The sequence below is a fragment of the Myotis nattereri genome, assembly GCF_964212035.1.
Source record: "Myotis nattereri genome assembly, chromosome: 15".
NCBI classification, from domain to species: Eukaryota; Metazoa; Chordata; class Mammalia; order Chiroptera; family Vespertilionidae; genus Myotis; species Myotis nattereri.
Window position 1 is genome coordinate 39271297 of NC_138090.1, and position 25838 is coordinate 39297134.

The window sequence follows — 25838 nt, forward strand, 5'->3', positions numbered from 1 at the left end:
CCACCCACCCCGCCCACCCCGCCCAAGACACAGCAGGCCCAGATCCGCGCTGGGGCGGCACAGCAGGATCTGCCTGCAGTATGCACATTAGCCGCCATCTTTGTTGGCAGTTAATTTGCATATCTCACTGATTAGCCAATGGTAGGCGTAGCGAAGGTATGGTCAATTTCAATCTTTGTCTATTATTAGATTAGATTTAAAAAAATATACTTTTATTGATTTCAGAGAGGAAGAGAGAGAAGAGAGAGAGATAGAAACATCAGTGATGAGAGAGAATCATTGATCTGCTGCCTCCTGCATATCCCACACTGGGAATTGAGCTGTCAACCCAGGTATATACCTTGACCAGGAATGGAACCGTGACCTCTTGGTTCATAAGTCCACACTCAACCCTGAGCCAGGCAGGCTGGGCAGTGTCTGCCTTTTAATTAGAATGTTTAGATAATTTACATTTACTTATGGAAGTAGCTATGTTTACGTTTATTATATTGTTACTAGAGGCCCAGTGCACAAAAATTTGTGCACTCGGCGGGGGAGAAGGGGGTCCCTCAGCCCAGCCTGTGCCCTCTCGCAGTCTGGGACCCCTCAGGAGATGTCTACCTGCTGTCTTAGGCCCGCTCCCTGGGGGATTGGGCCTAAGCTGGCAGTCAGACATCCCTCTGGCAGCCCGGGAGCCCGCAGGGGATGTCCACTTATCAGTGGGGAGCAGGCCTAAGCTGCAGTCGGACATCCTTAGCGCTGCTGAGGAAGCGGGAGAGGCTCCCACCACCACCGCTGTATTGGCAGCCATCAGCCTGGCTTGTGGCTGAGCAGAGCTCCCCCTGTGGGAGTGCACTGATCACCAGGGGGAAGCTTCTGCATTGAGCATCTGCCCCCTGGTGGTCAGTGTGTGTCATAGTGACCAGTCATTCCCAGTCGTTCTGCTGTTAGGGTCAACTTGCATATTACCCTTTTATTATATAGGATAGAGGCCTGGTGCACATGTGGGGGCCGGCTAGTTTGCCCTGAAGGGTGTCCCGGATCAGAGTGGGGGTCCTGCTGGGGTTCCTGGTCAACCTGGGTGAGGGGTTGAGGGCCGTTTTCAGACTGGCTGCACCCCCTTCAGGATGGGGGTCCCCGCTGGAGTGCCTGGCCAGCCTGGGTGAGGGGCTGATGGCTGTTTGCAGGCTGGCCAAGCCCCTAGCCACCCAAGCTCCCAGTGGAGGCTGGCTGTAAGCAGGTATCTGGGGTTTATTTGTCTTCTATAATTGAAACTTTGTTGCCTTGAGCAGAGCCGACAGCCAGCCAGGGCAGGCGGGAAGCTTGGCTTCCTCCATTGCCGGGGCAACCAAGCCACCTGCTTGCTCCAGCTCCATGGCTGCCAGCCGCCATCTTGGTTGGGTTAATTTGCATATAGTCGCTCTGATTGGTGGGCGTGGCTTGTGAGTGTAGCAAAGGTATGGTCAATTTGCATGTTTCTCTTTTATTAGATAAGCTTATTAGTTTTCTACTTATTTCTTCTTTGTTTTTCTGTTCCTCTTTATCTTCCTTCTTTTGAAATGAGTACATTTTTTTCCCCTTGTATTTCTTTGTTGGCTTATTAGTTCTAACTTTTTGTTTTATCATTTTAGTGATTGCTCTGAAAGACAGGGCTGGCAGACTCTGGCCTCCAGGTAGAATCTAGCCAGACACTTGCTTTTATGTGATTATGAGCTAAGAATAGTTTTTACGTTTTTCAATGGTTGAAAACTAAAAGGAATATTTTGTTAATAGTGAAAATCATATGAAATTCCAATTTCAGGCTCCCATACATAAAATTCTGTTGAAATACAGTCTCCCTCATCCATTTCCATATTGGCAGTGGCTGCCTTGCATCACCCCAGCAGAGCAGGGGTAAGAGAGTAGTAGGTAAGAGAGAACACATGTTCCACACAGCCTAAAATATTTATCTGGCCCTTTACAAAAAATGTTTCCTGATCCCTGCTTTGGGTTTATAGTGTACAACATTAACCTTTGAAGTATGCCACTTCTCATGGACTCAAAGAACCTTAGATCGTAAGGTTCTATTTGCCCCTCTTGGCCTGTATGCTATTGTGGTCATACATTTTATTTACACACTAGTAGCCCGGTGCACGAAATTCGTGCACATTAAAAGGGAATTAATTGCCCTAACCGGTTTGGCTCAGTGGATAGAGCATCGGCCTGCAGACTCAAGGGTCCCAGGTTTGATTCCGGTCAACGGCATGTACCTTGGTTGTGGGCACATCCCCAGTGGGGAGTGTGCAGGAGGCAGTTGATGGATGTTTCACTCTCATCGATGTTTCTAACTCTCTATCCTCCCTTCCTCTCTGTAAAAAATCAATTAAAATATTTTTTTTTAAAAAGGGAATTAATTAGCAGAGATATTTTAATATTGCTATTTGCCCTTTCTCTATAATAGAAGTGTGAGAGATGAAAGGAAATTAGTAAAATGTGTATGAAAAAAATATATAAATTTATTAATAAATAACAGTAACAAAAGGATATAACAACAGAGGCATGAAATAAAAACGACAAAAACATGATATGAAAACAACAAAAACATGATATAAAAACAACAGTGATGCAAACAATGACTGATAAAGTGATTAAACTTATTCTAATATCTCCCTGTACACCACATTAAGAGTGAAAACACTTTCAGAGTGCTTGACTAATTTCCCTTGTGATGAAGTATTTAGAACTTTAACTTTAATGTTACGTGCTCTTCAAATTCAAAAGAAAGCAACATATAACTGACCATGTGCAAAAACGAGTTCAGGTAGGAATATGCCTACTTTGTCTAGAGTTTGTCCTTGTGATTTATTAATAGTCATCACAAATGCTGGCATCACAGGAAACCGTCGTCGAATCAATTTAAATGGGAGGCCAGTGTCAGATGGGGATAAATCAATTCTTGGAATCAGAACAACTTCTCCCTCTGCAGATTCTGTTAATACTATAGCTTCAATAATGTTAGGTCGTAATCTTTTGATAATAAGTCTGGTACCATTACAAAGACCCCATTTACTATTGAGATTTCTCAATAGCATGATGATTGTACCCACTTTCAATTTTAATTTATGACACGGCATTCCCGAAGGAGTAATACTATTAAGAAATTCGATGGGAAAATTTTTCTTTTCAGCATCATCTCTGGAATCAATGGAATCATCACTCAAATATGTGTGAAAATCTCCATTGAGTATATCCAAATTTTCTTCATTTAATTTTTGAACATGCTCATTTTTTGGACAAAGGATTGCACGTTTAGATATATTTTTAATATTATCTATAGCAGTGGTTCTCAACCTTGGCTGCACATTAGAATCACCTGGGAATCTTTTTAAAATCCTGATTCCTTGGCCTCTTCCTCTGGAAATTGTTTCCTTGTTATGGGGTGGGGCCACAACATTAGTAACAAAGAAACAGAATTAAAACTTTATTGTGGGGAGCCGCTACAGTGTTTTGGACAGGTTCAAGCCTTGGACTGATGAGAGGGCACAGTCCTCTCATTGCCACGTGCAAGTCTCAGCTTGGAGGGCAGGGCCCTCCCAGCACAATTATACCCAACAGCTGTAGTTGTAAGCTTGAACCTATGGTCCGAACATGTGGCCCCACGTGCCTGAGTGATATAGGCTTGATAGAGTTCAGATGCATGTAGTTGAGTAGGATTGAAACCCAGGAGAATGTTGTAAACATCTTGGTCACGCCCTTACTTTGCCTCGTAGCATCTGGTATAAAATAAAGGCATGGCTGTGGGCGTGGTCGCTGACTCTCAGAGAAGCAGTGTCCCACTGAGACCTGGCTTTCATTCTCTTGTCTGTCTTTTCTAAGCCTTTCAGCTGCCCCCACTCAGGTTCACCCTTGGCTGTGCTGGCACGGCACACTTTAGAAAGATATGCCTGCACGCTCCCAGGGTGGGTTCCTGCCTCAAACCCCACCCTTACAGGAAACAGCTCCAGGAAACAGCTCGGGGAAGGGTGCAGCCATTACCAAGACAACCCCTGCAGGACTGACTTCCTTCTGCTTGGTCGCGGCGGTTCTGGTTGTGATGAACATCACCAGGGTTTTTATATAAGTAGATGTCTTATAAACTCCACCATACATTGTTATTATTTTTTGCTTAAATAGTCAACTATTTTAAAAATTATCTTCAAGCCCTGGATTGTTTGGCTTAATGGATAGAGTGTCGGCCTGCGCACTGAAGGGTCCTGGGTTCAGTTCTGGTTAAGGGCACATACCTGGGTTGCAGGCTTGATCTGCAGGAACGGGCATGGAGGAGGCAGCCGATCAATGATTCTCTCTCATCATTGATGTTTCTATCTCTCTCTCCCTGTCCGTTTCTCTCTGAAATCAATAAAAAATTTATTTAAAAAAAATTATTTTCGAAAGAATCTTCCATACTAAGAAAAAAATCGTATCTGCTGAACCCTAGTGTTACTATTTTTAGTCCTTTGTATAGATCAAAATTCCATTTGATGTTATTTTCCTTTTTTTAAAAAATAATTCTTTATCTTTGAAAGTATTACATATGTTCCCTTTTCTCCCCATTGGCCTCCTACAGGTCACCCCCAACACCACGCCGGGCCCTCACTAGCCCATCGTCTGTGTCTATGGGCCATGCATATATGCATACAAACTCCTTGGTTGATTACCTGCCACCTACCCACCCACCACCTACCCCTGCCTTTCCTCCAAGATTTCACACTCTGTTCCATGCTTCCAAGTCTCTGGATCTGCTCTGTTCATCAGTTTATTTTGTTCCTTAGGTTCATGTGATGCTTGTCTTTCTCTGACTGACTTATTTCACTTAGCGTGATACTCTCCAGGTCCCTCCATGTTTAAAGGGTAGGGCATTCTTCTCTTTTACAGCTGCATAATATTCCATGGTATAAATGTATCACAGCTTTTTTATCCACTCATCTACTGATGGGCACTTGGGCTGTTTCCAGATCTTAGCTATTGTAAATTGTGCTGCTATGAACATAGGAGTACATACATTTTTTTTCTGATAGGTATTTTGGGTTTCTTAAGATATGTTCCTAGAAGTGGGATTACTGGGTCAAATGGCAGTTCCATATTTAATTTTTTGAGCAAACGCCATACTGTTTTCCATAATGGCTGCACCAGTCTTGCATTCCCACCAGCAGTGTGCTAGGGTTCTCTTTATCCACATCCTCACCAGAACTTGTCATTTGTTGATTTATTGATGGTAGTAGCCATTCCTACAGGGGTGAGCTGATGCCTCGTTTTAATTTGCATCTCTCTGATGATCAGTGACTTTGAGTACTTTTTCATATGTCTCTTGGCCATGTATATGTCCACTTTGGAGAAGTGTCTATTTAGGTCCTTTGCCCATTTTTTAATTGGATTGTTTGTCTTCCTTTTGTTAAGTTGTATGAGTTCCTTATATATTTTGGACATTAACCCTTTATCAGATGTTCCATTGCCAAATATGTTCTCTCATACACTGGGCTCTCTTTTTGTCTTGTTGATGGTTTCTTTTGCTGTGCAGAAGCTTTTTATTTTGATGTAGTCCCATTTGTTTATTTTCTTCTTAGTTTTCTTTGCCCTAGGAGATGTATCCGTAAACATTTTGTTACAAGAGATATCTGAAATGTTGCTGCCTATGGTTTCTTCTAGGGTTTTTATGGTTTCCTGACTTACATTTAAGTCTTTTATCCATTTTGAGTGTATTTTTGTGTATAGTGTAAGTTGGTGGTCTAGTTTCATTTTTTTGCATGTATCTGTTCAATTTTCCCAGTGCCATTTATTGAAGAGACTGTCTTGACTCCATTGTATGCTCTTGCCTCCGTTAATAAATATTAATTGAGTGTAATGGCTTGGGTAGATTTTGGGGTCTCTGTTCTGTTCCATTGATCTCTAATCCTATTCTTGTGCCAGTACCAAGCTGTTTTGAGTATGGTGGCTTTGTAGTATAACTTGATATCTGGTATTGTGATTCCTCCAACTTTGTTTTTCTTTTTCAAGATTGCTGCGGCTATTCAGGGACTTTTTTGTTTCCATATAAATTTTGGAGTATTCTAGATCTGTGAAATATGCTGTTGGAATTTTAATAGGGATTACATTGAATCTGTAGATTGCTTTGGGTAGTATGGACATTTTAATGATGTTAATTCTACCAGTCCATGAACATGGTAATTCTTCCACTTGTTTATTTCTTCTTCTATCTCTTTTTTCAATGTCCTGTAGTTTTCCAAGAACAGGTCTTTTGCTTCCTTGGTTCAGTTTATTCCTAAGTATTTTAACTTTTTTGTTGCAGTGGTAAATGATATTGTTCATTTAGTTTCTCTTTCTGAGAATTCATTATTGGTGTATAAAAAAACCCAGATAGCCCAGCTGGATGTGGCTCAGTGGTTGAGTGTCGACCCAGGAACCAAGAGGTCACTGGTTTGATTTCTAGTCAGGGCATGTGCCCAGGTTGCGGGCATATCCCCAGTGGGGGTCGTGCAGGAGGCAGCCAGTCAATGATTCTCTCTCATCATTGATGTTTCTATCTCTCTCTCTCCCTCTCCCTTCCTCTCTGAAATCAATAAAAATATATTTAAAAAAAACAAACCCCAAAAATAAACATCTGTTTTTGGGTGTTGTTTTTTATCCTGCTACATTGCTAAATTCATTTATTAAATCTAGTAGTTTTTCAGTGGAATCTTTAGGGTTTTCTATGTGCAATATCATGCCATGTGCAAATAATGACAGTTTTACTTCCTGCCTTTTATTTCTTCTTCTTGTCTGATCGCTGTGGCTACGACTTCCAGTACTATCTTCTATATGTATAAAAGTCTGATATGCAAAGCGTTCCCTCAGGAGTTCGACTGGGAGACTGGAGTTCAATCTCTTGCTATGACGTGCGCTGACCACCAGGGAGTGGCGCAGAATGAAGGAAGGCTCTGGCCGGCAGCTGGCAGCCAGGGGAGGGAGGGCCCCAATCGGCCCTGATTGCCGGCCAGACCTAGGAACCCTACCCGTGCACGAATTTCATGCACTGGGTCTCTAGTGTTGAATAAGAGTGGTGAAAGCCGACATCCCTGTCTTGTTCCTGTTCTTAGGGTAATGGTTCTAGTTTTTGCCCACTGAGTATGATGTTTGCTGTAGGTTTGTCATATATGGCCTTTATCATGTTGAGATATGCTCCCTCTATTCCCACTTTGCTGAGAGTTTTTATAAAAAACTAGGAGCCCAGTGCGTGATTTGAAATCGCATGGTGCCAACCTTCCTTGACACCTGAACCTGTCCACGCAGAGCTCCAGCACACCTGGCCCAGTCCCCAAACCCTCTGGCCTTCTCTGGCTGCTTCAAGCCCCACCCTCAGTCCCTCGAGTCGCTTAGGGCTTGTCCCACCTTCTCTGGGTGTCTCCCTGCTTCTGCCCTGTCTCCGGAACAACACGGCGGCTCCGCCCCATCATGGCGTTGGAGGAGAGCGTGGAAGCCTCCCACCTGCTGCGCTGTGCTCCTTCCCCTGGCAGGTGGGCTGTGGGGCACTCAGAGTGTGAGTGATGGGTGGTGAAGGACTGGTGAGGGGGGCACTCTGTGCTCTCATCCCTGCCCTCCCTGGCACGGGATTGTCCCACCTCCTCTGGTGCCTCCCCACTTCCACCCTGTCTCTGGAGCAGCGCCCCAGCTAATATGCTAATGTCCTGGTCGTTACTGTTATGGCGTATCGACCATTAGCATATTAACTCTTTATTAGTATAGATGGGTGTTGGATTTTGTTGAATGCTTTTTCTGCATCTATTGATATGATCATGTGGTTTTTGTCTTTCAATTTGTTTGTGTGATGTATCATGTTTATTGATTTGTGAATATTGTACCAGCCTTGCATCCCTGGAATAAATCCCACTTGGTCATGGTGTATGACCTTTTTACTATATTGCTAGATGCGATTTGCTAATATTTTGTTGAGGATTTTAGCATCTATGTTCATCAGGGATACTGGCCTCTAATTCTCTTTCTTTGTAGTATCTTTATCTGGTTTTGGAATTAGGGCAATGCTGGCCTCATAAAAAGAGCTTGGAAGTGTTCCTTCCTCTTGGATTTTTTGGAATAGTTTGAAGAGTATAGGTGTTAGTTCTTTGAATGTCTGGTAAAACTCCCTGTGAAGCTGTCTTGACCTGGGCTTTTGTTTGCTGGGATTTTCTTTTATTACTGCTCTATTTCATCAGTTGTTATTGGCCTATTCAGTTTTTCTGATTCTTCCTGATTCAATTTTGGGAGCTTGTATTTTTCTAGGAATTTGTCCATTTCATCCATATGTGCAGCTTGTTGGCATATAGTTGTTCATAGTATTTTCTTAAAATCGTTTGTATTTCTGTGGTGTCAGTGGTTACTTCTTCACTTTTGTTTCTGATTTTATTTATTTGGGTTCTCTCTGTTTGTTTTGTGATGAGTCTGGCTAATGGTTCATTAATTTTGTTTATCCTTTCAAAGAATGAGCTCTTGCTTTAATTGATTTTTTGGTATCTTTTTTTAGTCTCTATGTCAATTATTTCTGCTTACTCTGGGCTTTTCTTGTTCTCTTTCTAATTGTTTAAGTTGTAGTGTTTTTTTTAGGTAGGCCTGTAGTGCTATGAACTCAGGATTGCTTTTGCTGTGTCCCAGAGACTTTGGGTTGTTGTGTTCATTTTCATTTGTTTCCAGGAAGTTTTTGAGTTCTTTCTTGATTTCATTGGTAACCCATTCATTGTTTAATAACATGCTGTTTAGTCTCCATGTGTCCTAACATGTGGTCTATCTTTGTGAATGACCCATGTGCACTTGAGAAGAATGTATATTCTGCAGCTTTGGAGTGAAATGTTCTATAAATGTCAGTTAAATCCATCTGATCCAGTGCATCCTGTAGAGTACTGGTTTCCTTGTTAATTTTTTGTCTGAAAGATCTATGCAGGGAAATCAGCAGAGTGTTAAAGTCCCTTACTATGACTGTATTTTTATTGATTTCTCCCTTAAAGTTCTCTGGAAGTTTTTAAAATATATTTAGGTGCTCCTGTATTGGGTGCATATATGTTTACTAGGGTTATAGCCTCTGGTTGGATTGATCCCTTTAGTATTATGTAGTGACCTTTGTTGTCTCTTGTGATGGCCTTCATTTTGAAGTCTATTTTATCAGATATGAGTATTGCTGCCACAGCTTTTTTTCTTTTCAATTTATATGGACATTTTTTTCCATCCCTTCATTCTCATCCTGTGTGAGTCTTTTGTTCTGAGGTGGGTCTCTTGTAGACAGCATATAGTTGGGTCGTGTTTTTGTATCCATTTAGCTACCCAATGCCTTTTGATTCTGTATGCCAAGGTTTCTCTCTCTGTTTCTTTTTATCATTACTGCCGTCCCTTTAGCATTTCTTGTAATGCTGGCTTGGTGGTGATGTACTCCGTTAGCTGTTTTTTGTTCCGTATTTTGAATAAAAGCCATGCTGGATCTGGTAATCTTGGTTTCAGATCCTTGCTTTCCATTACCTTGAGTACTTTGTGGCCATTCCCTTCTGGCCTATAGAGTTTCTTTCTTTCTTTCTTTTTGAATATTTTTAAATTAATTTTGTAGAAAGAAAAGGAGAGTATAGAGCAGCGGTTCTCATCCTGTGGGTTGCAACCCCTTTGGGGGTCGAACGACCCTTTCACAGGGGTCGCCTAAATACATCCTGCATATCAGATATTTACATTATGATTCATAACAGTAGCAAAGTTACAGTTAAGAAGTAGCAACGAAAATAATTTTATGGTTGGGGGTCACCACAACATGAGGAACTGTATTAAAGGGTCGGGGCATTAGGAAGGTTGAGAACCACTGGTATAGAGAGATAGAAACATCAATGAGAGAGAATCATTGATCAGCTGCCTCCTGCACACCCCCTACGGGGGATGGAGCCTGTGACCAAGGTACATGCCCTTGACCAGAATCGAACCCAGGACCCTTCAGTCTACAGGCTGACGCTCTATCCACTGAGCCAAATCAGTTAGGGCTGGCCTGTAGAGTTTCTAATGAGAAATCAGATGTCAGCTTTATTGGAACTCCTTTGTAGTTAACAGTTTGCTTTTCTCTTGCTGCCTTTAAGATTCCCTCTTTGTCTGTAATTTTTGGCATTTTAATTATGATGTGTATGGGTGTGGTCCTGTTAGGTTCTTGTTTGGGACTCTTTGCCTCCTCAATTTGTGTGACTTTTTCCTTTTCTAAGTTAGGGAAATTTTCTTTCATTATTTGTTCAAACATGTTCTCTATCCCTTTCTCCCTTTCTGCCTCTTCTGGCACACCTGCTTTGAATAGTTATGTTTCATGTTATCCCATAGCTCCCTTAAACTGTCCTCCTGTTTTTTAATTATTTTTTCTTGTTGAGTGATTTTTTTTTCAACCTTGACTTCTCATTCACTGATTTGATCCTCAGCTTACCCTAATCTGCTGTGTATTCCGTCCAATGTGTTCTTTATTTGTGCTATGTCATTCTTTATTTCATTTTTTTATTTTTTATTTTTTTAAATTTATTTTTTATATATATTTTATTGATTTTTCACAGAGAGGAAGGGAGAGGAATACAGAGTTAGAAACATCGATCAGCTGTCTCCTGCACACCCCCTACTGGGGACGTGTCCGCAACCAAGGTACATGCCCTTGATCAGAATCGAACCCGGGACCCTTCAGTCCGCAGACCGACGCTCTATCTACTGAGCCAAACCGGTCAGGGCCATTTTTTTATTTTTTAAATAAATCTTCATTGTGCAGATTATTAGAGTTGTTCCTCTTTTCCCCCCCAAAGCTCCCTCCACCTGGTTCCCACCCCACTGCATGCCCTTACACCACCACCACCCCCCCCACTGTCTTCATCCATAGGTGTACAATTTTTGTCCAGTCTCTTCCCGCAGCCCCCAACCCTCTTCCCCCTGAGATTTGTCAGTCCACTCCCTTCCTATGCTCCTGATTCTATTATATTCACCAGTTTATTCTGTTCATCATATTTTTTATTCACTTGATTTTTAGATTCACTTGTTGATAGATATGTATTTGTTGCCACTTTGTTGTTCATAATTTTTATCTTTACCTTTTTCTTCTTCTTCCTCTTCTTAAAAAATATCCTTCAGCATCCTATCTAATAAAAGAGAAAGATGGTAATAGGCGTACGACCGCTACCCTTCCCATTGGCTAATCAGGGAGATATGCAAATTAACTGACAGCCAAGATGGCGGCCAGCAGCCAGGCAGCTGATGCGAATAGGGAGGCTTGCTTGCTTCAGTGATGGAGGACTCCAACGTTCCCCGCCTGACTTGCCGGCCTCTCAGCTGCAACTCTAAGCAACTATGTTGCAAATATAGAAGCTAAAAAAACCCCAGAAACCTGCTTTACTCAGCCGGGCTTCAGCCAGCTGGACCACAACATTGTATCAAATACAGACGGTAAACAAAGGCCAGAAACCTGTTTTCAGCAGTCGAGGCCTCAGAGCTAAAGCTGGCCCAAAATAAAAAAAGAAAAAAAAAGAAAAAAAGGAGCGGTTGGGAGCTTCAGTCACCCGTCAGCCTGAAAACGGCCCTCAGCCCCTCAGCCAGACTGGCCAGGCACCCCAGTGGGGACTCCCACCCTGATCCAGGACACCCTTCAGGGCAAACCAGCCAGCTCCAACCTGTGCACCAGGCCTCTATTCTATGTAGTAAAAGGGTAATATGCCTCCCTGCACCGGGATCAGCAGAGCCGCAAGGCCTCCCGGCACCGGGATCAGCGTGACAGGGGGCAGCACCCAAACCCCCTGATCGCCCTGCGGCTCTGTGTGTGACAGGGTGCAGCGCCCCAACCCCCTGATCGGCCCTGCTCTGTGGGTGATAGAGGGCGGTGCCCCCCCCCCCCCCCACGGGCCCTGCTCTGTGTGTGACGGGGTAGAGCCATAACCTCCCCATCGGCCCTGCCCTGAGTGTGACAGTGGTGGCGCCCCAACCCTCTGATCGGAGCTGGTCTGTGGGTGATAGAGGGCGGCGCCCCAACCCCCTGATCTGCCCTGCTCTGTGTGTGATGGGGGCGGTGCCCCAACCCCCCTGATGGGCCCTGCTCTGTGAGTGACAGTGGGGAGCTCCTCAACCCTCTGATCAGCCCTGCTTGTGTGTGACAGGGTACGGAGCCCCAACCCACCTGATGGGCCCTGCTCTGTGCATGACAGGGGGCAGCGCCCCAACCCCCTGATCCGCCCTGCTCTGTGCATGACAGGGGGTGGCACCGCAACTTCCCTATCGACCCTGCCTTGAGTGTGACAAGGGGCGGTGCCCCAACCCCCCAATCGGCCGTACCCTGAGCATGACTGAGGGTGGCATTGCAACCTCCAGATCCGCCCTGCTCTGTGCATGACAGGGGGCAGCGCCCCAACTCCCCAATCGGCCCTGCTCTGTGCCCCACCAGGGGCTGCACCTAGGGATTGGGCCTGCCCTCTGCCACCCGGGAGCAGGCCTAAGCCAGCAGGTCGTTATCTCCCGAGGGGTCCCAGACTGCGAGAGGGCACAGGCCGGGCTGAGGGACCCCCTCTCCCCCCCGAGTGCACAAATTTTTGTGCACCGGGCCTCTAGTTTCATATTATACTGGTTTGGTGATGATGAACTCCTTTAGCTTTTTCTTATCTGTAAAGTTCTTTACCTGACCTTCAATTCTAAATGATAGCTTTGCTGGGTAGAGTAATCTTGGTTGTAGGTTCTTGCTATTCATCACTTTGAATATTTCTTGCCACTCCCTTCTGGCCTGCATGGTTTCTGTTGAGAAATCAGCTGACAGTCATATGGGTATTCCCTTGTAGGTAACTAACTGTTTTTCTCTTGCTGCTTTTAAGATTCTCTCTTTGTCTTTTGCCCTTGGCATTTTAATTATGATGTGTCTTGGTGTGGTCCTCTTTGGATTCCTTTTGTTTGGGGTTCTCTGCGCTTCCTGGACTTGTAAGTCTATTTCTTTCATCAGGCAGGGGAAGTTTTCTGTCATTATTTCTTCAAATAGGTTTTTAATATCTTGCCCTCTCTGTTCTTCTGGCACCCCTATAATTCGGATGTTGGTACTCTTGAAGTTGTCCCAGAGGCTCCTTACACTATTTTCATATTTTTGGATACTTTTTTCTTTTTGCTTTTCCTGTTGGGTGTTTTTTGCTTCTTCGTATTTCAAATCTTTGACTTGATTCTTGGGATCCTCTAGTCTGCTGTTGGATCTCTGTATATTATTCTTTATTTCAGTCAGTGTATGCTTAATTTCTAATTGGTCCTTTTTCATATCCTTGAGGGTCTCACTAAATATCTTAGAGGTTTCTAGAAGATTCTTGAGTAACCTTATAACCGTGGTTTTGAACTCTATGTCCAGTAATTTTCTTTCCTCTATTTCTTTCATTTGTGACCTGTTTCTTTGTCTCCGCATTTTTTATGCTTCCCTGTGTTGACAGAGTGGCTTTGTGTTCTCGGTATCCTATAGGGTCCAGTGGCTCAGCCTCCCTAATTACCTGAGGTGGACACTCTTGGTGCACCCCTTTGTGGGCTGTGTGCACAGTCTTGTTGTAGAGAAGCCTTGATTGCTGTTGGTATCACTGGAAGGAATTGACCTTCAGGCCAATTGGCTATGAGGACCAGCTGTGTCTACAATGGGAGAACTACTGTGCTGGAGACACCCTTATGGGACAGGACTTGCTTCATTGGGGCTTTGGTGCTCCTTGAGTCTGTCCCTTGAGTGTGTCGCTTATGGATGTGAAGAGTTGTAATCTGGTCTGGTCTCACACTGACCACTGGGTACACTGGCTCTTGGATCTCCAAGGAGGTACAAAGTCAGCCACTTCCTGAGGCTGCCCAGCAGGAGCTACAGAGAGATCTGCAGATTCCTCCTTTTTGTTTGGGGTTTGGAAGTGCCCAGATGAGGCCCAGCTGTGAAGTAGTGCAGGGTGCTGGCGAGACTTAGGGGTTCTTTTGGAAGCTTTGGAGTTCTCTGACCCAGCTGCAGTTTGTTAGGTTTTATGCTGCGAAAGTACGGGCCATTCATATGCAAAAGCCTCTGTGCACTGCTTGGGTGGGGTTGTAAATTGGGTGGGGCGGGGTCTCAGGCAATCACCAGGGTGGAGCAAACAGCAATGGCTGACAGTCAGCCTTGCCCCGGAGAGTTCCCCAAGTCTCTGTATCCTGTGCCCCCATTTAGGAACAGTGATTGCTGCAAGCACCTCTGAGAGAAAGCCACCCTCGTGTTCCGGCCCAATGCCAGACAGTCCAGTTTCTCCCCATATGAGTCTGGGTCCCCAGAGTCTTGCCCAGAACTGGAGTTCAGAGCAATTGGGATCTTGTATCTCCCTCCTGATTGAAAAAGACAACAGCGCACCCAGTTGCCAGCTCGTTTCGCGCGCGCCTCTGTACCTCCGCACCTTCGCACCTCCTACCAGTCTCAGTGTGCTTTTCTCTTTCCTTCTAGTTGTAGAACTTCCACTCAGCCAGCCTTCCTGTGGCTCTGGATGATATCGTTTTGTCTTTTAATTGTAGTTTTGATGTGGTTGTGCGAGGCAGCAAGTATGGGTGATTACCTATGCCGCCATCTTGGTTCTCCGCTATGTCATTCTTTATTTCTGTTTTCATAGTTCCTATATCTTTTCTCATGCTGTGGAGCATCTTTACCATCATTATTCTGAACTCTATATCAGGTAATTTCCTTATCTCCATTTCATTTATCTCTTCTTCTGGAGAATTATCTTGTTCTTTTATTTGGAGTATGTTTCTTTGTCCCCTCATATTGGCTGCCTTTTTGGGTTTGTGACTATTTACTAGGTAGATCTGCCATGCCTCTCAATCTCTAGTGCAGGACAGTGTCAAATGCTGTTTCTGACTAAGTAGATCAGGCAAAGATTCAAAGCCTCCAGAGACTGTCTCTGTTTACAGACTGATAGGATTTTGTTTTGAATTGCCCTCAGGCAGTCGTCCACATGTGTGGTAAGAGTTTTTTCAACAGGGTGGGGCAATTGCTTCCGCCTGGAGGCTAATTGTTATTCTCAGTCTTTTAATAGGCCTGAGCAATTCCCCACCATGGGGCAAGGTGTTTTCCAATAGGGTAGGTCAAATGTCTTCCCCCAGGGAAGCTTGCCTGGGGGAAGCTGCCTGTATAGCAAATGTCTATGTGAGAAAGATGACCTCTGCAGTGTAAGGGAATGACTCAGCACAGGAAATCGGCTGTCTGCCTTCTGAGCTCTAACCCCAGAGCCCCGGATCCTGGCTTCTGCTCACCCAGCTTCAGTCCACTCTGCCCTTCCTCTGCTGGAGCACAAGGTTGTGGCCCCACAAGGAATTTTGTGCTTTGGCCCTTTAAGAGGGTGCCTGAATTTCCAGCCATCTCTCCCTGGCTAACAGCAACCCTGCTGCTTTTCACAGACAGATGTTATGTGGGTACCCTTCTCAGTTCTGGTGCTCTGAGCTGAGGGGCCCAGCTTGGGGATTAGACCCCAGAGTTCTCAGTGGCAACCCCCCACAGCTGAGATATCTCCCCAGAACTTCAGTTTCTGTCTGTGGGAGCCTGCCCTCCCTTTCGCGCCTCTGTCCCACCTACCAGTCTGGTTGGGGTCTCCACTTTCTGTCCTCATTTATCAGGGTTCTCCAGTGAGTCTTCTGTTGATTATTCAGGAAGTTTTTCTGTATTTTAGTTGTAATTCCTGGTAATCCTGGGATTATTTCTGTGCAGCATCCACTTGCTCTGCTGCCATTTTTAATCTTCTTTCATTTTCCTTTTGTTAAAAAATATGTCTATTGATTTTAGAGAGAGGAAGGGAGAGGAGTATAGTGATAAAAATATCTATGAAAGCTCTAGCTGGTTTGGCTCAATGGATAGGGCGTCAGCCTGTGGACTGAAGGGTCCCAGGTTCGATTCCAGTCAAGGGCATGTACCTGGATTGCGGGCACATCCCCAGTGAGGGGTGTGCAGGAGGCAGCTGATCAATGTTTCTCTCATCATTGATGTTTCTATCTCTCTCTCCCTCTCCCTTCCTCTCTGAAATCAATAAAGATATATTTAAAATATATATCTATGAGAGAGATAGATACATCAATCACTGCTTCCTCCACACCCCTTACTCGGGATCTAGCCGGCAACCTGGGCATGTTTCCTGACTAGGAATTGAACCGATGACTTCTTGGTTCATGGATCAGTGCTCAACCACTGAGCCAAAGCAGCCAGGCGATGACTTAATTTTCCTTTAGCTTGAAGGTTTCCTTTATATATTTCTTGTGGTGTGGGTCTGTCGATGATGAGTTCCATAGGCTTTTGTGTATCTGAAATCATCTGTGTTAGCATTTTTGGCCTGTAACGTGGGCTGTGAAAGAATTCACAACTTAAATAAGAGATGGATGTAGGAAGTTTATTTTTATTTTCCCAAAAGGGAAAGGACCAATGCATTGCTAATCAATGCAAAGGCAAGGAACAAAAGCTGCAGTCCTCCCCATCCCTCCACCCCCCACCCCCCACCCCCACCTTTAAAGCCTTGGATAAGGAAGGGAGGGGACTTTTCAGGCTGCTGCTGTTGCTAGGTGAAATTGAGCAGACATTAGGGGGGTTGTCTTCGTTAGTTTTTCAGGAGACAATCCGGGCAGATGTTCTCATGAGGTGTCTTATCCTTAGTATTTTTCCAAAGCTGTAAAACATTTTTAGAGTAAGAGTTATGAAAAGTTCAAAAGAGGCTTGTTTAAAGGAAAGGGAGGAAGGGAACTTTCTACAAATTATTCCTGGGCTGTAAATCAGCAGGGAGGAGGGATATGTATATAAGAATGTAGCTTTGAGAGTAGCTTATTTTGCCCCTCAGTTTGAACAGAGGGACTGTTTGAACCAGAGGGCCTAACAATCTTGGGGTTTAATTACCAGCTGCTTCCCGTAAACTGTGGAAGGTACAGCAAAGGAAAAGAAAGGCCTTTTTTCTTTCCTTACAATCTGTATTTTGTCTTCATTTTTTTTTAAATTAAATCTTTATTGTTCAGATTATTACATTTGTTCCTCTTTTTTCCCCCCATAACTCCCCTCCTCACAGTTCCCACCCCACCCTCCGCCCTCACTCCCCACTTACTGTCCTCATCCATAGGTGCACGATTTTTGTCCAGTCTGTTCCCGCACCCCCCACACCCCTTTCCCCCCCCAAGAATAGTGAGTCCATTCCCTTTCTATGTCCCTGATTCTATTATAATCACCAGTTCATTCTGTTCATCAGATTATTTATTCACTTGATTCTTAGATTCACTTGTTGGTAGATGCATATTTGTTGTTCATAATTTGTATCTTTACCTTTTTCTTCCTCTTCCTCTTCTTAAAGGATACCTTTCAGCATTTCATATAATCCTGGTTTGGTGGTGATGAACTCCTTTAGCTTTTCCTTATCTGTGAAGCTCTTTATCTGACCTTCAATTCTGAATGATAGCTTTGCTGGATAAAGTAATCTTGGTTGTAGGCTCTTGGTATTCATCACTTTGAATATTTCTTGCCACTCCCTTCTGGCCTGCAAAGTTTCTGTTGAGAAATCAGCTGACAGTCGTATGGGTATTCCCTTGTAGGTAACTGAGTTTCTTTCTCTTGCTGCTTTTAAGATTCTCTCTTTGTCTTTTGCTCTTGGCATTTTAATTAAGATATGTCTTGGTGTGGTCCTCTTTTGATTCCTTTTGTTTGGGGTTCTCCGCGCTTCTTGGACCTGTAAGTCTATTTCTTTTACCAGGTGGGGGAAGTTTTCTGTCATTATTTCTTCAAATAGGTTTTCAATATCTTGCTCTCTCTCATCTTCTGGCACCCCTATAATTCTGATGTTGGTACGCTTGAAGCTGTCCCACAGGCTCCTTACACTATCTTCGTATTTTTGGATTCTTTTTTCATTTTGCTTTTATGGTTGGGTGTTTTTTGCTTCTTCGCATTTCAAATCATTGACTTGATTCTTGCGCTCCTCTGGTCTGCTGTTGGGAGTCTGTATAATATTCGTTATTTCAGTCCGTGTATGCTTAATTTCTAGTTGGTTCTTTTTTTTTTTTTTTTTTTTTTTTTTTAAATATATTTTATTGATTTTTTTACAGAGAGAAAGGGAGAGAGATAGAGAGTTAGAAACATCGATGAGAGAGAAACATCGATCAGCTGCCTCCTGCACATCTCCTACTGGGGATGTGCCCGCAACCCAGGTACATGCCCTTGACCGGAATCGAACCCGGGACCCTTCAGTCCGCAGGCCGACGCTCTATCCACTGAGCCAAACCGGTTCTGGCTCTAGTTGGTTCTTTATCATAGCATCAAGGGTCTCATTAGTTTTCTTGTAGATCTCATTAAGTTTATCGGTGGCTTCTAAACAGTTCTTGAGAGACCTTAAAAGTGTGGTTCTGAACTCAATATCCTCTATTGACAGTTTTGTCCTGTTTCTTTGTCTCCGCATTTTGTTATGCATTCTTGGTGCACCCCCTAGTGGTCTTTGTGTGCAGTCCTCCTGTAGTTAAGCCTTGATTGTTGTAGTTAATACTAGGGGGGATTTGACCTCCAGGCCAAGTGGCTGTGAGAATCAGCTGTGTCTGCAGTGAGAGAACTTCTGTCCTCTAGGGAGGTGCTAATCTAGCCTTTGCCTGAGGCTATCCAGCAAATGCCTCTGTGCAGGGCTTGGGTGGGGCGGGTCGCACAGGATCAACAGGGTGGGCCAGAGAGAGCAGTTATGGCGGCTCTCAGTCCTGTCCCCAGGGGCTCTGCCTCTCTGAGTCCCAGCAACCGCTGCAAACCTCAGAGAGAAAGCTGCACTTGCTCTGGCCGAAGCCAGACAGTCCCACTTCTCCCGTTTGAGTCTGGGTCCCTAAAGACTTGCCCGTATCTGGAGCTCAGAGTCTGTGACTTCCTCCCGATTGAAAACGCCAACCACGCCCTCCACCGCCAGCCTGCTCCGCACACTCCGCACCTCAGAATTTGCCTTCAGCACTGTGCCTCCTGAGTGTCGGTATGCGTTTCTCTTTCCTCCTAGTTGTAGGACTTCCACTCAGCCAGCGTTCCTGTGGTTCTGGGTGATGTCTGTTCCGTCTTTTAGTTTCACTTTTGAAGTGGTTGTTCGAGGCAGCAAACTCTGGTGTTAACCTATGCCGCCATCTTGGTTCTCCTCTCTAAAATTATTTTCTTGTCTTCATTTTTGAAAGCTATATTTGCTGGGTTAAAGAATTCTGGTTGCATAGTCATTGTCTTTGAGGATATTGAAGATATTGTTCCATTGTGTATTTTTTTTTTTTTCATTATTCTCTAGTGAGATCTGCTGTCATCCTTATTTCTAGTCCTCTGTACTTAGGTATCTTTTTCTCTGGCTGCTTTTAAGATTTTGGTCTTTATCATTGATTTTGAAGAGATTTTTAAATAATGGATCTTGGTGTAGTTTTCCTGATATTTCTTGTTCTTGGCAGTCATTCACATTCTTGGTTCTGTGGGTTTAAGAGTTTTCAGCAAGTTTGGAGAATTTTCTAGATATTATTTCTTCAAATATTTTTTCTATCTATCTCTTCCTTTAGGGCAGCAGTTCTCAACCTGTGGGTCTAACCCAGCCGTGGGCAAACTACGGCCCGGCCCGTGAGCCGGATTCGGCCCGTTTGAAATGAATAAAACTAAAAAAAAAAAAAAAAGACCGTACCCTTTTATGTAATGACGAGGGACCGGTGCACGAAATTCGTGCACTGGGTGTGGGGGGGGGGGGAGAGTGTCCCTCAGCCCAGCCTGCCCCCTCTCACATACTGGGAGCCCTCAGGTGTTGACCCCCATCACCCTCCGATCGCCTGATCGGCCCCTTGCCCAGGCCTGATGCCTCTGCCAGAGGTGTCAGGCTTGGACAGAGGACCCCCTTCTCCCCCCGATCACTGGCTCTGGCCCCCGCCCAGGCCTGAGGCCTCTGGCCCAGGAATCATGCCTGGGCAGGGGACCCCCATCTCCCTCTGATCGCTTGCTCCACCCCCCGCCCAAGCCTGATGCCTCTGACCCAGGCTTCAGGCCTGGGCAAGGGGACCATCATATCCCCCCAATCCCCGGCTCCGCCCCCCCACCCAGGCCTGATGCCTCGGCCAGAGGAGTTGACCCTCATCACCCTCCGATCACCAATCACCGGATCGGCCCCTTGACCAGGCCTGAGGCCTCCGGCAGAGGTGTCAGGCCTGGGCAGGGGACCCCCAGCTCCCCGTGGTTGCTGGCTCCGCCCCTGCCCAGGCCTAACGCCTCTGGCCTAGGCGTCCAGCCCAGGCAGTGGGGACCTGCAGTGGCAGCGGGGGGCGCCGAGATCGTGGGCTTTGCTTTAGGCCCAGGCAAGGGACCCCTAGCTCCTGGGACTGCCAGCTTCGACCGTGCCCAGCTCCCATTGCTGGCTCCACCCCTACTTCCTGCTATCACTGGCCAGGGCGGAAAAGGCGCCTGATTCTCCCATCATGGCTGGGGGGCAGGGCAAAGGCGGCCCCAGGGCCGCCTTTGCCCTGCCCCCCAGCTCTTAGCTCCCCCCTGGGTTTCAGATCACTGTCAGTGGCAGGGGGCTTCTTCCTGCTTTCCCTTTCGCCTCCCTGCATTGTGCCTACATATGCAAATTAGCCGCCATCTTGTTGGCAGTTAACTGCCAATCTTAGTTGGCAGTTAACTGCCAATCTTAGTTGGCAGTTAATTTGCATATAGCCCTGATTAGCCAATGAAAAGGGTATCGCCGTACGCCAATTACCATTTTTCTCTTTTATTAGTGTAGATGTTTACTTTGAATTTATATTAGTTCACACAAACACTCCATCCATGCTTTTGTTCCGGCCCTCCGGTCCAGTTTAAGAACCCATTGTGGCCCTCGAGTCAAAAAGTTTGCCCACCCCTGGACCCCTTTGGGGTCGAACGACCCTTTCACAGGGGTCGCATAAGACTATCGGAAAACACATATATAATTACATATTGTTTTTGTGATTAATCACTATGCTTTAATTATGTTCAATTTGTAACAATGAAATTGGGGGTCACCACAACATGAGAAACTGTATTAAAGGGTCGCGGCATTAGGAAGGTTGAGAACCACTGCTTTAGGGACATGTTCCCTGAAGCTCATTGATGTTCTTTCATTTTTAAATGTTCTCTGTGTTTCATTCTGGAGAGTTTCTGTTGTGAAGTCTTCAAATTTGTTAATCTTTTTTTTTTTAAATTATATTTTTATTGATTTTTTACAGAGAGGAAGAGAGAGGGATAGAGAGTTACGAACATTGATGAGAGAGAAACATCGATCAGCTGCCTCCTGCACACCCCCTACTGGGGAAATGCCCGCAACCAAGGTACATGCCCTTGACCAGAATCGAACCAAGGACCTTTCAGTCTGCAGGCCAACGCTCCATCCACTGAGCCAAACTGGTTAGGTCTCATTCATCTTTTCTTAATGCAATGTGCAATCTGTTGTTAATTCCATCTAGTGTGTTTTTCATTTCAGGTGCTGTAGTTTTTATCTCTAGGAGTTCAATTAGAATCTTTTTCTTTTATCATCCATGTCTATACTTAACTTTTGGAATATGTGAGATACAATTATAATGAACTGTTTTAATTTTCTTGTTTGCTAATTCTAACATATGGATCATTTTTGGGTTAACTTCAGTTGATTGATTATTCTAATTATAGGTCATGTGTTCCTGCTTCTTTGTGTGCCTGATGATCTTTGATTAGATGCCAGACATTGTAGACTTTAACTTGTTAGGCTGGTTAGTTTTGTGTTCCTATAAATATTTTTTTTCTTCCTATAAATATTCTTGAGTCTTGTTCTGGGATACAGCTAAATTACTTGTAACTCGTTTGATCCTTTTGGGTTTTGCTTTTATGATTTGGTAGGTGGGTCCTGAACAGTGTCCCAGCTAGCACTCATTATTCCCCACTATTTTTTTTTTAAATATATTTTATTGATTTTTTACAGAGAGGAAGGGAGAGAGATAGTTAGAAACATCGATGAGAGAGAAACATTGATCAGCTGCCTCCTGCACATCTCCCACTGGGGATGTGCCCGCAACCCAGGTACATGCCCTTGACCGGAATCGAACCTGGGACCTTTCAGTCCGCAGGCCGACGCTCTATCCACTGAGCCAAACCGGTTTTGGCATATTCCCCACTATTGAGGTAAGACCTTCTGGAGTATTCTTCTCAATGTCCTGTGAATGATGGGTTTTTCCTAGTCTGGCTGGTAGGAATAGTGGGTACTCTTCCCAGCCATGTGAGCGATGGGCATACTTCTCCAATTCTTTTGAATGATACTTTCTTCAGACTGGGGTCATTTCCCCAGGCTCTCCTCTTGGGTTCTCTATCCTCTGACTCTAGCCAGTTGGCAACCCCCTACCCACAACTCAGCTCCATCTCCTCACCTCAGGCAATCTGCTGACTCTGCCTAGGTTCTCTCTCCCAGCACCTTGGCTTGAAACTCTCAAGACCATAAGCTGTGGCAGTCCATCGAAGCCTTCACCTCATTTGTTTCCTGTCTCACTGTCATTCATTGCATGATACTTTGTCCAGTATTTTGAAAACTGTTGCTTTATATACTACTAGAGGCCCAGTACACAAAATTCATGCACTGGGGGAGGCGGGGGTGGTCTCTCAGCCCAGCCTGTGCCCTCTCGCAGTCCGGGAGCCCTTGGGGGATGTCCGACTGCCACAGCGGTGGGAGAGGCTCCCGCCACCACTGCTGCACTCGCCAGCCGTGAGCCCGACTCGGGGCTTCTGGCTGAGTGGCACACCCCCTGTGGGAGTGCACTGACCACCAGAGGACAGCTCCTGCATTGAGCGTCTGCCCTCTGGTGGTCAGTGTGCATCACAGTGACCGGTCGGTCATTCCACTGTTTGGTCGATTTGCATATTAGCCTTTTATTATATAGGATGTTTGGTCTGATTTATTCATTGATTCATATGGGAGGGAAATCTGGTCCATGTTTGAGAGGAGGCAGAAGTCCTACTTAATAAATATTGATTAAATAAATTTTCTACATTAACTCAGACCTGACCCTCTCAGATTCCTGACATCTGGTTCCAGAACTGTGGTCACAATGGCTAGCACAGTTTACTGAATGAGTGAATGCAAGAGTACTTGACCTGTGCCTTCTGACCCCTGTCCTTGTTCTCAGGGCACTGCACTTGGCGGTGATTCATCAGCATGAGCCCTTCCTGGACTTCCTCCTAGGCTTTGCAGCTGGTACTGAGTACCTGGACCTGCAGAATGACCTGGGCCAGGTGAGCCACTGGAAGATAGTGTAGGGCTTGGGGCCAGGATTCTCAGTGTGACTTCTAACACTTGCGCTCTGCTCCTGCAGACAGCCCTGCACCTGGCAGCCATCCTGGGGGAAGCATCCACGGTGGAGAAATTGTATACGGCGGGCTCCGGGTTGCATGTGGCAGAGCGTGGGGGCCACACAGCGCTGCACCTAGCCTGCCGCATGGGGGCACACGCCTGTGCTCAAGTGCTGCTCCAGCCCCGCCCCCAGCACCCTAGGGAAGCCCCCCATATCTACCTCGCTCAGGACCCTGACCACACCCCTGGCACCGACCACACCCCTGGCACCGACCACACCCCTGGCACTGACCACACCCCTGGCACCGACCACACCCCTGGCACCGACCACACTGCTGTTGCATTGTACCCCAAGCCCGACTTGGAGAAGGAGGAGGAAGAGAATGAGGACTGGAAGCTGCAGCTAGAGGCTGAAAACTATGAAGGTGAGAGTCCACATTACTGAGAAGGTCCAGGTGACAGCACCTGGCTTTGGGCTCAGCTCTCCTGACTCAAAACCCAGCCCCTTGGGAAATAATACTGAGGCTTCAGGGACCCAGGCATTGGGACCAAAGACTCCTGCCCAGACCCCAGATTATTGAGAATTGGCTGTGTGGGACCCAGAACCCCTACCTGGAGGCTCCTGATCACTAGGAACCCACATGCCTAGAGCTGTTAGGCCAAATCCAGTGGTTGGGCCCAGCCTCCCCAGCCAGAAGGCACAACACATCCTGGACATCTCCCTACCCCCCAACCATGGGTCCCAGCCCACCTAGGATAAGGAAACTCAAGGCTCAGGCCCTCTGTGAAACTCTGGTACCCCAGGCTCCAAAAGGTTGACACCGGAGTTTAGGTACAGCCCTCTTCAGCCAGTTCTACCAGGGCCCTGGTGTCTGAGTCTCGGCTCTCCCATCTCTAAGCCCAACTACCCGGGACTGGCCCCTTCAAAAGGGACTGATGTCATCCAGGACCCAGTCAGTGTTCAGGGTCCACCTGAAGCTCACAGGTCCTTCAACCACTCAGGACCCAGGAATTTGAGTTTCAGGTTCTTTGTGAAGTAAGACCAGAGACTTAGGTTTCCTGTTCCCAAGATCCAGGCCTCCTGTCCGTAGGCCCAGGATCTTCAGCCATAGGCCCACAACCTAAGCATTGGCACTGCCCGCCAGTTCCAGTTCCCCTGAGACTTAGGCATTTGCCATGCAGATGCCTCTTTGACACACCCAGGAATTCAGGGTCCAGACCCCAGACTCGGTCACCCTCAGGCCACAAAGCCCTCCCCCGAGCTGTGGCATTGGGGGCCCAGGTCCCTCAGCCTCCTTGTCTAACATCACTCTGTCCCCAGGCCACACCCCACTCCATGTGGCCGTCATTCACAAAGATGCAGAGATGGTCCGACTACTCTGGGAGGCCGGAGCAGACCTAAACAAACTGGTGAGCCTCCCTAGGGAGGAGGTGTGGCAGGTTGGGGGTTGTCCCAGAGTGGGGCAGGCCCCCACGCCCTCTGACCTCTCTGCTACACCCACAGGAGCCCACGTGTGGCCGGAGCCCCCTGCACTTGGCAGTGGAGGCCCAAGCAGCTGATGTGCTGGAGCTTCTCCTGAAGGCAGGTGCTGACCCTGCTGCCCGCATGTACGGCGGCCGCACCCCACTGGGCAGCGCCATGCTCCGGCCCAACCCCATCCTCGCCCGCCTCCTCCGTGCACACGGAGCCCCTGAACCCGAGGATGAGGACGACAAGCCTGGACCCTGCAGCAGCAGTAGCGACAGTGACAGCGGGGATGAGGGCGTGAGTCAGGAGGAAAGACTGGGAGGCTCAGCTGGGGGCTCAGGGTAGATGGGCCGGTGGGAAAGGGAACAGAGAAATTAAGCGGCACATTGAGACTGACCTTGGGCTGCTGTGATTTGAGAACTCGGGCAGGAGTGCAAACGGTGCAAGTACCTGGACAGGGGTTGCAGGGAGGGAGAACTCAGGTAGAGGCAGAGAAAAGATCTCAGTTGTAGTGACTGGTAGGTGAGCAGCAGTGATTCAAACACTGGCAGCAGTGGGAAAGACCTTAGGCAGCGGTGAGGCTGCCGCTTTGGAGAACCCTTGGGCAGGCGATGACGTTGCATGGTGGGAGCTGAGGAATTTGGGTAAAGGCAGAGGGAAGGAGTGGAGGAGGGAGACCTCAGTGGCTGTAGAACTGGAGAAGCAACTGGGCTCCAGCTCCAGCAGGAGTGGGGAAAACACAGATGACCTTGAAAATGGTGGATGGAGAACTAAGCAGGGAAGTTGAACTACGAGTGGAGGGAAACGTGGGTTTCAAGGCAAGACCAAGTCTTAGGGCGGGTGGGAGAAATGGGGCAGCGGGCCAGGTGGCAGCCACCTGAGCCCCTCTGCCTGGCCTCCTCTGCCCCCAGGATGAATACGACGACATCGTGGTCCACAGTGGCCGGAGCACAAACTGGCTACCTCCTACCCCAGCTTCAAAACCTCTCCCTGATGACCCCATCTGACTTGATAATAGAATTTCTAATTAAATAAAATCCTAGTTCTGACAATCAGAGACTAGATTGATGTTGCCTTCCCAGTCCTCCAGTTTACTCCTGGGCTCCATCCCTCTAAAATTGAGTGCTACACAGTAAGCC

At 46.4% G+C, this 25838-nt stretch overlaps 1 protein-coding gene across 1 annotated transcript in view; it reads left to right on the forward strand.

Moving 5' to 3' along the window:
• NFKBIB (NFKB inhibitor beta) overlaps positions 1-25833 on the forward strand; it is a 28390-nt gene extending 2557 nt beyond the window's left edge. The window contains exons 2-6 of the mRNA XM_081106894.1: positions 23068-23173; positions 23254-23656; positions 24553-24641; positions 24736-24996; positions 25611-25833. Coding sequence (XP_080963020.1) covers positions 23068-23173; positions 23254-23656; positions 24553-24641; positions 24736-24996; positions 25611-25706 — 955 coding nt within the window. The 3' untranslated portion in view covers positions 25707-25833. The remainder of the gene's footprint in view (positions 1-23067; positions 23174-23253; positions 23657-24552; positions 24642-24735; positions 24997-25610) is intronic.
• Positions 25834-25838: the final 5 nt, after the last annotated feature.